The following is a 12482-nucleotide window of genomic DNA, read 5'->3' on the forward strand; positions in this document are numbered from 1 at the left end:
CCTCGGACAGGCCCAGATGCTGGGGAAGGATAAGGAAAAGCTTGGCTTTACAAAAGGGGGAAAACAGGTGCACTTATTAGTCCACGTGCCATTTCCCTGAATAAAGGTGCAGGTAAAACAATTAAAAGCTCTTGGTTTCAATCACTCCCTTCGTTTTAAAACTTAAATTTTTATTTCCTAAGATTTCATTCTGTGCACAGCTTACCTCTTTCTGATTATTAATAATAATTGATTGGAATAGAGTCTGAAATAGGCTCGCAATAGTCTGTATTTTAATCCAAATTTGTTTTAGTAATACATTCAACTATTAGAATAGTAGAAAATCCAAAATTTTACCAGAAAAAAGTAGAGTATCCCTGTTCCTTCATGCTAGTTATGGCAGCTTACACATTCTCCCTGTCCTTCAGGAAATCTCCAAGTTCGGGGAGGGTATTACGCATTGCTTCCTAAAGCTTGTTCTTTATTTCTTAAACGTTTGAACTCGGCCAAAATGAGCTTCCTAAAAGTAATATGGGGATGGGGTGGGGAGCTGAACAGAACACGTTAGCAGGTCTTTCTTCACTGAAGATCAAAGTAAACTTATTTAAATTCAAAAGAATTAATACTGTATAGGAATATGCCTTTAAAACTAAACAAATAGAATTTTGCCACTATATACCCCAAAGCCGTGTAGCTGAGCAGTAGGTACAAGAGGATAGAACTAGTCTCTGTCTTCAAGAAAGTGGAAGCCCTAGTTGTGTTCCTGGTTGTATTTGGGCAAAGTGCTGCATGTTAAATTTCTCCAGGCTTGGTGGTTTAAATCCCTTAACTCCCAAGGAAACAGGAGTCCAGCGTTTGCTCTTGGAGTAGGGGTTTTGGTGGTGCAGCTGCCACTGATTGAGTCAGTGCTGTTTGTTGTGATAACAACGACATAAATAACAACTCGGTAAAATGCAGGAGTAGTTTGCTTTAAGCACTTCTGCACCTGCTGTTACTAATTAAGGGCTTAGTATGCTTCAGATTGCAAATGACAATCCAGTGTTTTAAAAATGTTAGTGGCTAGGGTACTCTCTACATGTTAGATTGCGATCAGAACCCAAATAAGTACTGGAATATTTCTTGGTTATTTTATATTTAAAAGCATTCATAGTTTTTATTTGAAAATGGAAGTGTTAAAATAAGGAAAAAAAAGTATTTTGTGCTTAAATTTTTTTTAAAAAAGCATTTAGCATACCATACCAGCACCAGATTTAGTTGATTTGTGTTTGTTCAAATTAGAAATGTAACTGTTGATCACAAGTGCAGATTTGTGGCATTCGGTTAATTATCTTTTTAAAAAAACGACTAGTTTCAAAAGAACTGACATTTACATAAAATCTCTGCATTATCTCTTATCCCACTACAGCCTGGGAGGTGGGTTTAATAGGTAATGTCCCCCATTTTATTGATAAGAAAACTGAGGCTTATTAGAAGTTTTTTTTTTTTTTTTTTTTTTTTTAACGTACTCATTTCTGCCCCTCCCCTGACCATTCCCTAAGGATAGTCATGGATATAATAAAACTGACTCTTGAGGCTTATTCTAACTCTTGAATCCTAAATTCCTACAAGTTCATTTTAAATTGAATAAAAATTTTACAAGTTGAAGATCATTTAACATGAATGACTAGAACGATGCTCAGTTTATTTCTTTCCTTTACTCAATTTTCCTTTAGTTAAGCCCCAGGAAAAATTGTAAAGCAGGTTTCCTCCTACCCACCCTAGCCACTCTCTCATGCCTTCTTCAAGCTCCAAATGCATTAACCCTGCTTTCCAAAGTAGGGCTTGGGCACCCCATCTAGACCTGCCCCACTGCTAACATGCTGCAAGCTTGTGCTCCTCTATGCTAATATCCTATCTTTGCTTTGTATTGCAACTAATCTGTAGGCAAGTAATTTAATTTTAATAATCTTTATTTAGGTTTAACTTTCCAGAAGGGTCTTCCTCTGTAAATGATTGGAGGAATGCTTAAAGCAGGGGAATCTTAGGTTTCTTGTTGTTATTGCCAAGACCCCAGTTGGCAATCTGGAAAAGCCTACACATCTCTTCTCAGAATATTGTTTTTAACTGCATAAAATAAAATGTATAGGAAGGGGAAAGAAAATCAGTTATATTGAAATATAGTTATTAAAATATATTTTTTTAAAACAAATTTGTGGACCCTAGGTTAAAAGCCCTAGCCTAAATAGAGTAACTTTATAAAGAATTGTTTTTCAATATTATGTATTGATGGAGACTCCTCTACCTCTGAATCAGAGACCTCAAGAAGAGTTTCTTTGGTTTACTCTTAAATCCTTTAACTTTACAGATTCAGTTTTCTTCATTTAACATTAAAATCACAGCAATTAAGACTCAAGAGGGTTGGTGATTTCATCAGATCTAAGAATAGAATGCTGGCCTCCTAACTAAAGTTCCTATGAACTGAAGGCTGGTCATACTTTATTTCTAACAAAGAAAAATGCATTAGTAGACAAATTCACACATGAGTCCTTAGAAATAGCTGGACTTCCCTATCACTCCTTGAAGGGTGTGACTTCCTGATTTTAGCTAAACTATTTCCCATCCTGACATAGTATATAGCATTAAGACAGCTCTACAGAAAAATATTTTGGTAAAAGGCCAGTAGCATAAGTCATGCTTTCACTTTTATGATTTAGAATAAAGCTATTTACTGATTCATTTTTCTTTTTCCTTCACTGAAGAGACCCTGTTTCCAGATTATGAGCTTCCTAAAAATCTTTTACAAATAGATAGTTTGGGATCTGGGTCATCAAAGATGCACGGTTTTGGGTTTCTGAATAGCATCAGAAAACTATATTAAACAGAAACTTATCTAAATTAGTTTTCCTCTAAATTTATCTAAATACATTATCAAAATTGCTGGCCAAAAATCTTTTGAGGCATAAAAATTAACCACTACTTAACAAATAACAGGTATCCAGATGATATCAAAATCTATTGAATGATCACTGTTTCCAGGAGAGTAGTTGTGTTACATTGTGTTAAAGAACATCATTACTCTGATTCAGTGAAAACATAAGTCATTCAAGAAGAATACGTGCTTTGATTTTTTAAGTTTTTAATGTTGTCAGGAGAAAAACATCAAGCTTCCTAATAAAACAGTGAACAGCTGTGATTTCTTTCCTTTTTTTTTTTTTTTTTCCTTTTTTCTTGTGGAGGGATTTTAAACTTTGACAGTTTTTTGAGGGATTTGAGGGGAGGAATGACCCAATCATAACAGTGCATAGGAAGATTAAAATAATATGGATAGATATAAAATGGGATCAATTGAAGATAGAAAAACCAATTGGGAGATTTTATAACAATTTAGATGATAAGAAATAAAACTCTTCCCTTGATTCCATCACTTGTCAAGCAGATGCATTCTTTTTTTCACTTATTGACAAATTCTTAGAACAGTTTATACTCAACACAGAACTTTTTGATCATCTATTATCTCCACATTTCCTTATACTCTGAATTCCATCCCTTCTCCTCCCCTTCTACTGAATTTCTCTTGTTGAGGTCGGAATGTCTTCCTAAATATCTATTCTGACTTGTATAATTGAGATTATTTATTATTGTGGAGTCATTTTATCTGTTCATGTGACTCCATTGCTCAAAACCCTACAAAGGTAATTTATAATCCATTAAGGTCATGGTTCTTCATCTACTCACATTCTGACATCACCATATATTATCAGCTTAATTTTTATAAATCTCCCTGGATATATTCCTATTGTATATTTTAACCCTTTTGGACCACATATAAGTCCTTATCCATATCTTCCTTGCCCAATCTGCTGTGGTTTCTTTTGAAGAGATTTTTCCCTTTCAAAATGACAGGTGAAATAAATTATGTAAAGCCTGTCGTTATAGTAATAATATTTTAAGATAAGGGTAAAAGGAGGGGAAAAGCTCTTGTGGTGATTCTTGGGAACTGGTTTTTACCTTAAAATTTTCTTCATTTCTTAAGATCCGCTTATTTATGTTTTATTTATTTGCTTATTCATTCATTTATTTATTTATGAATACTACTTTCTTTTTTCTTTTTTAATTGAATTGAATACATAAAAACAGAACAGAAAAAGAAAGATTAGAAAAGAAAAATTAAAAAAAAAACAACAAAGCAGAACATTGTCATATGCTCAGCAGAACATCAGGGAGGATTCAAAATATATAACAATAAATTTTCATTTTAAGAAAGCATATATAATGAAAGAAGAGATTATATTCTTGAATGTTCATCTTTCCTTTTCTTCCTTATAGGCTATTCTTTTTTTCCCCTTCTATTCTCCAATCTCCCCCAAGCAGGCTACAGTGAAGTAGCCATAAGTCTACACATCCTTGTATATCCTACTTATCCTAGTCTCTCCCCCCTTTATTTCTTTATAAATTTTGGAGGGGGCTGTACCCTTTGTGGTACATATGTAGTATTGCTATTTAACCCATTTCCATATGAGTAGGTTTTCTAAGCTACAAGCCTCCACTGGGGTCCTCCTTTTCCTCACCTCTGTCTGTTTTTCCTCTGGACCTCATTTGTATAACATTATTTTTACCTTGTTCGAGACAGTTTTGCTTTTTTAGAGTCAGATCATACTCAACTCTACCCCAGTCTTTCTTTTGAGCTAAACAATTACTGATCTTAAACATATGATATTTATTTCCATGCAGAAAACAAATAATTTGTCCATGTTAAGGTCCTTGAAACTAATCTCAAATATTGGCTCTTATATGTAAAATATTCTATAAACTTAGGATTTGGTTGAAACAAAGTCTTGAAAATCTTCAAGTTCATTGGAAGGCCTTTTTTTTTTCCATTCAATATTATGGATAATTTTGCTGGATATGATATTTTTGGCCATGGGCTTAGTTTTCTTTTAATTGTTAGTTTATCTGATTTTGGAACCTGCAGTCTTTTATTGTGACTGCTGATAAATCCTGTATAATTCTAGCTCCAGCATATTTTAATTGTTTTTTTTTTTTGTTTCTTGCAAAATTTTCTTTGATGTGAGGGTTTCAAAATCTGGCAATAATCTGTTTTCCACAAAGGATCTCTTTGGAATGGTTATAGATAAATATTTTTTATTTCTTCTTTCCCCTCATGTTCTATCACTTCAGGACAATTTTCTTGGATTATTTCTTGCATTGTCATGTCAAGGTTCTTTTTTTGGTCACAGTTTTAGGTAGTCCAATTATTCTTAGATTTTCTCTTCTTGAGCTGTTGTTTTTCTTATAAGCTGTTTTACATTCTGTTCTCTTTTTTCACTCTTTATATTTTGTTTTTGCTATTTTGCTATTTCTTGGTCTATTATAGCTTCACTTACTTCCCCTTGTCCAGTTCTAATTTCCAAAGAGTTACTTTCATCTTTAAGATTCTATCTCTTTTCTAATGGATTAACTTTTTTTCCATAATCTTTTTATCTTTCTTGGGCTTTCCCCCCCCCTCTTTTTTTTTTTTAAGTTTCTTTTCTCAATCTCTCATTAGATTTTTAAAAGGGTTTTTTTTTTTTTTTGACCTATTCTATAAATTTTCTCTGGGCAAGGATTCATGTAACATTACTCTGTGGGGTAGAGGAGACTTTTTTTTTTTTTTTTTTTTTTAATAAACTTCAGTGTCCACTGAAGATGAACCCGATCTTCCCTACTCCCATAGTAAGTTTTTATGGTTGGATTTTTTGCTTTGTTACAAACAGGTGAAATACCTGTTGTTAGGCAAGAGCCAAAAAACCTTAAGGCTTGAATTTTCAATTCACTTTTTAAAATTCCAATGAAATCACCTGGGAGAATGGCTGAATCCATTCTGTTAGCAAGTCCCTTATTTATTTATTTTTTTTAAAATGAGAAGTATTAGTGTAAACAGCTCTAATTGTGTGGTGTGGGGGTGGTGCCTCTAGCTCTGGCCTCTGAGAGTGCCTGCAGCCAGCAGCATCCCTTCCTTCTCACCGGCTGTGGGGCCTCCCCTTCACTCAGGGCCTCTCTCTGCAGCTCAGCTTGGCCTGGTGTTTCCAATCAGCAGAGGTTCCCTCAGACTTAGACCCTGGACTCTACTCAAGGTCCATCCTGGAGGTAAAAGTTTCTATGCTTCCTGGTGAGGTTCCAGCCAAACCCAGCTCACCCCAAGGGTCCCATTAGCCATTTCTGTGGAGCAAGTTTGGAGGTGTTGGCACTTCATACTGGTTAATCCTCCACCTGGGTTCTTTCTTCAGATCTTCTCGGGTTGTTCCCGGAAGGCCCTAATTCTGCCCCAAATCTCTGCTTTTCATCAGTCTGTATTTGCCCTGAGCCACACATTTTTTTTTTTTTTTTCTGTTTGTAGGGAGAGCTTGAAACTGATCTACTCCATTGTCTTCCCAGACTCCTATTCATTCATTCATTCACTTTTATTTGAGTGCACCATTAGCATTTTAGTTCTTATTCTCCAAAGTTACTAATGTAGCATTGCTTAAAGACCAGGTGTGTTATATTTCTTCCCTTCCCCAGAGTTTTCCTGGACCATTAAGGGGGTTTGGAAGAACCTAAACTCTGCCAATCTCAAGCCCCTCCCAGTTGTGCTAATTCAGTTATGGGGCTCTCCTGAAACCAGTTCCCCTTAACCACATGACAGATCAGCTTTTACAAAGGAAAAGTTATTTCAAGAGTATAGCAAGAACACTTCAATACCTGGGGAAGGAAGAAGGAATAGTTCATAGCTTAATTCAATTCCTTTAGAGCATGGTCTTACCAAGTTACAAGTCCAAAGTTCTCCTGGGCTTCCATCCTAGCACCTAGGCTTCCAGGGTAGCAACACAGCCCATAATCCTGTTTTCCAAGGATGCCATGATTCGAGAAAACTCCCTGGGGAATCTGCATCTAGAGTTGAAAAAGACAAGTGAAACAGACTAAAATCCCAAATTTGGTTCTTCTGCTACATTTAAAGGGCCTGGGGAGAAGGTAATCTTTTCCCCACACTTAACTCAATGTTAGTTTCTGTAGTTTGGGTGAACAGAGCCTTTACCTTCCTTGAATAGTGCTGGCAAGTGTTATAATCTGGTATGGTTTTTAAACTTTTATTTAATTTTCATTTCTAGAATAAAATAAGCATTTCCATAACACAGTATAATAAATGATTGCATGTGAAACTGCAAACTATTATGTTCAACTTGCTATTCCTTTTAAATATATAATAAAAATTATCATGTTAATTTCTTTTTTCCCCCATTCTCTCTCCTCTCATGGCTACTAATAGATGTAAATTTGTATATGTCTGTGTTTATAAGTGTATATACACACATATGTATGTACTTAGGTCTATATACACACATCTATAGTGTATGTGTGTGTATATACATAATGCATTTATGTATATGTTGTGTATACATGACATGTACATATACGCACATATACATGTATGTAAAGTCATTATAAATATAACTTTCATTTATCAGTTTTTTCCCTGGGTGCATATAGCATCTTTTGTAGTTAATTTGAGTATTTTTAATATTTAAAATAACCTATTCGTTGCATGTTGTTCTTAAAGCAATATTGCTATTACTGTATACAGCATTCTTTTGGTTCTGCTCATTTTGTGCAAGTCTGTTTTTCTAAGATCATTGAGCTCATTATTTTTTATATTTCATGGTAGTATACCACAACTTGTTCATTCCCCAAGTGATGGGCTGTTTTTACTATGGTGTTTATAATGATGTAGTCAAAGAAAAGAGGCTGTTTTCAGCCATATTGCAGGATAACACAAATGTCTCCTCCCAAGAGCAGATTCCTGCTGTCTTCCATATGAGTGCCTTCATCTTAGGCAATCTGGGCATATGAAAAACCCCATTACATATAATTTCATTTTCATTCAACAAGTATTTCAGAAGCACATTTTACAAGTAGGCATTGGGCTAGGTTCTTTCTACTTTATTTTGTTATTTGGAGTGGAGGTTGTTTCTAAAACTGGATCTCCCCATCTTGCTCAGTTAGAAGAACACCATTCCAGTTCTACTATCCAGCAGCATGGGAGATTTGATTTGGGGTTTTTTTTGGTGGTGCTTGTTTGATTGTTTTTAAACTGGACAAGCTCACCCCTGCTTAGATCTAGATCTAGATTTGGAATGGACTTCAGAAGCCAACTACTCCAGCTCCTCATTTTATAGATAACTGAAGGTGAAGAGGTCTGAAGCTTTTTGCCTAAGCTTGCATGACTGTGCGCATCAGTGGCAGTATTTGAACTTTGATCTTCATCTCTAAATGGGAATCTACATTAACTGCAGTATTCTCAAGAAGTAGAGAATTGTTTATGAATGTATATTTTTAGCACATTCAGTCTTCCTTATTCCTATTTATGGTATCATCTATTGCCTCCTTTCCCCCTACTTTACTCCTCCAAATTTAACCAGACTTGAGATTTTGAATAGTATATAATTATTCTACTGCTTTCTGCCCTAGGTAAACTCTATGTAGATTTTCTTGTTCTAGGTGCCACATTTAAGAAGAATATTGATAGGCTGGACAACATCCCAGAAAACTGACTAGAATGTGAAAGATCTCAAGTATATTTAGTCTCAGAATTATTTAAAGCAAGTGGGGATGTTTAGCCTGGAGAAAACAAAATGTGAGGTTATGCTTTGTTGTTCAGTTGTGTCCAGCTCTTCGTGACCATATTTTTTTTGTGTGTGTGTGTGGGGCAAAGATACTAGAATGGTTTGCCATTTCCTTTTTACAGATGAGGAAACTGAATTTAATTGACTTTCCCAGGGTCATGTAGCTACTAAGTGGTTGAAGCCAGGTTTAAACTTATGAAGATGAGTCTTTCTGGTTCCAAGCTCAGGATTTTATCCACTGGGCCACCTAACTGCCCTTGGGTTATAACCTACTTTATAGCTCGACGTGTGTCTCTGGGGGGAGGGGAGGGATGTATAACTCCCCTTCCCCTTTCTGATACTGTGTACATATAATACCCTCAAGTCAAAGAATCTTCTGAGGATCCATGGACTAGCCTGTCTGGTGGATAGACACAGCATACACAGTTTCTAAAAGATTGGCCAACCATGAGTTGGGATGAATAAATAAGCACTTAGATCCTTCCCAACTTAGTGATTTTATGAAAAGTAGATTATTGCAAAACAACTACATAGTCTTTATTGGGGAAGTTATCAGAAATAACACAAACTATGCTAATTTAATGAAGTCTGGTTATTTGTATCATTTATTTTTCTTTGACAGCTATAAATCTTCTCTCAGACTTTATACTAATTGTCTGATGGTTGTACTTTCCCCCATCCCACCCCCCATCTCCTATAGGCAGAAATTGACCTCTTATTAGTTGGAGATGTTGCTGTTGGGAACCTGGCTGAAATTATACAGAGATTATTTTCAAATACAGCTGAAATCACAATCACCATTAGTGATGTGAAGAGTGCTGCGGTCTTTTTGGATGATTTCACATTCAACATGATTTTCCTGAAGATGAATTCATTGCCAACTACAGAGGAACTAGAAGCTATCAAATTAATTAGGTAAATTTTTAAAAGATGAGTAAAAGTATAACAGGATATTCTTTGATAAAAAACCATTTGTTTCCTGTGCTATTATATAAGTAATCTATTCTACTTTAAAAATTGGGTGGGGAAATTAGTTGTTTATAGCTAGTACTTCTTTAAATCCAGTAGCTATTCCAGGGTAGCATTTATAAACTAAAAACAGAATAATAAATAAAATGAGATAAAATATACCTTTATTATTATTATTCATACATTAAATCTAATGTCCTTGGGCACATTTAGCATTGTTATTTAGTTGTCACTGCCCCTTGATTATAACAGTTGTGCTTCCAATATCCTAGCATACAGAATCTGTCTGTAGGCCAATGTTTATAGGTCATGTTGGCTGAGAAGTGAATTTGCCTTTTTTGGAAGGGAGAAAAGAGGGTTGATATCCTATTAATGTGTTCTTTTTATTTGGAGAAGTTCTGGAATGAAAGCAGAGATTAAAGCACCATATACATTCCAAATGGTTGTTATTGTTGATATTATTTAGAGCAATCTCAATATTCTTGTTCCATCTTAAAGTTCTGTGGGCTGGCACAGGACAGTTCCAGAGGACAGAACCAAGGATAGAAGGGATGATCTGCCCTAAGGCTATTTCCTATGGGGTCTAATTCCCTTCAGGAGATCTGGACTGAGTTAGTTTTCTAGAAACATATCTGTGGTACCTTGAAACTACCAGGGAGCTCCTATAAAGCCAACCTAAACAAGTATTGCAAACTCTTCTCACAAAATACATACACAAACTAGGGTCCCCAGGTTGCACTGGCCAGGCTAAGGCCTCCTGCACATAGGAAAGAGGATCCGTGTGGTGATATCCTAGGGATTTATACCGCAAGGGAAATGTAAAGTTGGCTGCTGCCCCTGCACTAGGCCACTTAACCTTTTATCACAGCAGTGTCCTGCTCATTCCTTTTAGATTTTGCAATGATAGTCTAGAATAAAGCATGGCCACCTTGGAAGGTCATAGAAACCCTTATTTCTCTTTTGGAAAGAAATTTATAATGTGATATTTCCAATGATCATTTAAAAAGATGGAAGGGATATGGTCCTACCTAATTATAGAATTCTCTTGCCTTTTGAGTAAGATCTCTTTAGGAGCAGCAAAAAAGATAGCTCTTCCTCCTACCTTTCCTTTTGTTGTCATAGCAACCTAAACTGCTTTCTGAATGAAGCAAGAAAAGTTTGGGGGAAAAATTTTAAGAGTATCAAAAATGTTTTCTGATATCCAAGATGAATAGGGGTCTTTAATTGTGATGAATTTTGACGGGGAAGCCATGAGCAAGCCTTTCTAATGGTACTTATTTAGACATCGTCCAAAGTCAGTTAAGCTAGTTCCAGGCATCATGTTGAGAATACAAATACAAGCAGAGAGAAAGCATCCCTGCTGTTAAAGAGCTTACATTCTAACAGGGGAACATATCCAGAAAACTGAACTGAAAAGTTTCTAAGGTCATAGAGAAAGTCCAGAAACTCAGCAGGGAGAGTTAAGACATGGTTTGGCCCTGGGGGTTCTGGGAGGAACCAGCCCATCAGGGAGAAGGTTCTGTCTCCCGGCTTCTCAGCAGTAAGTCATATTTAAGGGAGGACCTGATCACTGAGAACTATTCAGGAGTCCCCTGTATCCTCTCAGCAAAGGAAAAAGACAGACTAAAGGTTCACACTGTATAATCTCATCAGGTTAGCTTGGTGACTCAGAGGATAGGAGCTGGACTCTTTTAGCAACGAGTTAGAAAATTTTATCTCCAATAGGGCTTTTCTTGCTTAGGGAATCAACTAAGAAAAAGCTCAGAGATACAAGAACATTCAATTAGTTTGAACCAGTTTATATAAAGTGCAAGGTTATGATGTAGATAGGCTGATAATTTAAATTCTTACAATTTCATGTCAATAGGATCCAAGCTGACAGATTTAAGACTTGTTACCATATAAAATGTGGAGTTTCTTTACTCTTAAAAAAAAACCTAGTATGCATAAAAGGAAAAGGGATATTCATTCATTTAGTACTTTGTTGTATACTTGGTAAAGCAAGAAATGTTTTCATCATAATAGTCATAGAATAATAGAAGTTTTTAGAGTTGGAAATAAAAATGAGCATTTGGATCCAAGTGAATTTTATTGTTCCTCTTAGCCTTAAATGTTGACCATATAAAATGTGTTTTTTTTTTAAACTCAGTTTTTTTAAACTATTATTCGTAAAAGGAAAAGGAATATTCATTCATTTAGTACTGCATTGTAAACTTTGTAAAAAAAAGTTTTTGTCATAATATTCATAGAATAATAGAAGCTTTTAGAGTTGGAAATAAAAAGGAGAATTTGGGACCAAGTGAATTTTATTGTCCCTCTTAGCCCTAAATGTTGATCACTTATGAATGTGTTCAAATGACTGCCTCTTCAGCAGTTATTAATTTTTAGTCTTTTAATAACCCTAGAGGTTGTGTTTTAAGAATCATTTAACTTTGCTTTCCATGTAGACCATGAATACAAACAAGGTTAAGTTTCCTTCTTAAAGAAGAATCAAAGGGATAGATAGGAAGGTCACCTAAAGAAAATGGCTTATGGAGGAATATAAACATTTTTCTAAAAAGGAGACTGTAAGGGAATAGGAAAATGATTTTGATGAGGAGCTATAGAGACAAGATCACTGGAACTGGATTTCTTGGTCTACTTGGCTGCCAGGAAATCTGAGTTTCATAGAATCCATATTGGAAATAACCTCAGAGAACCATTTCCACTGGTCAAGAATCTTTTCTAGACTACCTGCCTACAGTTTCCCTAATGAGAGGAAATCACTTCCTACCAAGGCATCCCTATCTATCTGTCTGTCTATCTGTTTATATGTATGTGTGAATACACATATACACACACACACATACACGTGTGTGTGTGTGTGTGTGTGTGTGTGTGTGTATGTGTGTGTGTAGATCTTTCTCTCTAGAATGT

The 12482-nt window shown here is 35.5% G+C and overlaps 1 protein-coding gene across 1 annotated transcript in view; it reads left to right on the top strand.

Moving 5' to 3' along the window:
• The first annotated feature begins 516 nt into the window (after positions 1–516).
• SOHLH2 (spermatogenesis and oogenesis specific basic helix-loop-helix 2) overlaps positions 517–12482 on the top strand; it is a 75132-nt gene continuing 63166 nt past the window's right edge. The window contains exons 1-2 of the mRNA XM_051990674.1: positions 517–573; positions 9298–9512. Coding sequence (XP_051846634.1) covers positions 517–573; positions 9298–9512 — 272 coding nt within the window. The remainder of the gene's footprint in view (positions 574–9297; positions 9513–12482) is intronic.

The sequence above is a fragment of the Antechinus flavipes genome, chromosome 3 (assembly GCF_016432865.1).
Source record: "Antechinus flavipes isolate AdamAnt ecotype Samford, QLD, Australia chromosome 3, AdamAnt_v2, whole genome shotgun sequence".
Lineage (NCBI taxonomy): Eukaryota > Metazoa > Chordata > Mammalia > Dasyuromorphia > Dasyuridae > Antechinus > Antechinus flavipes.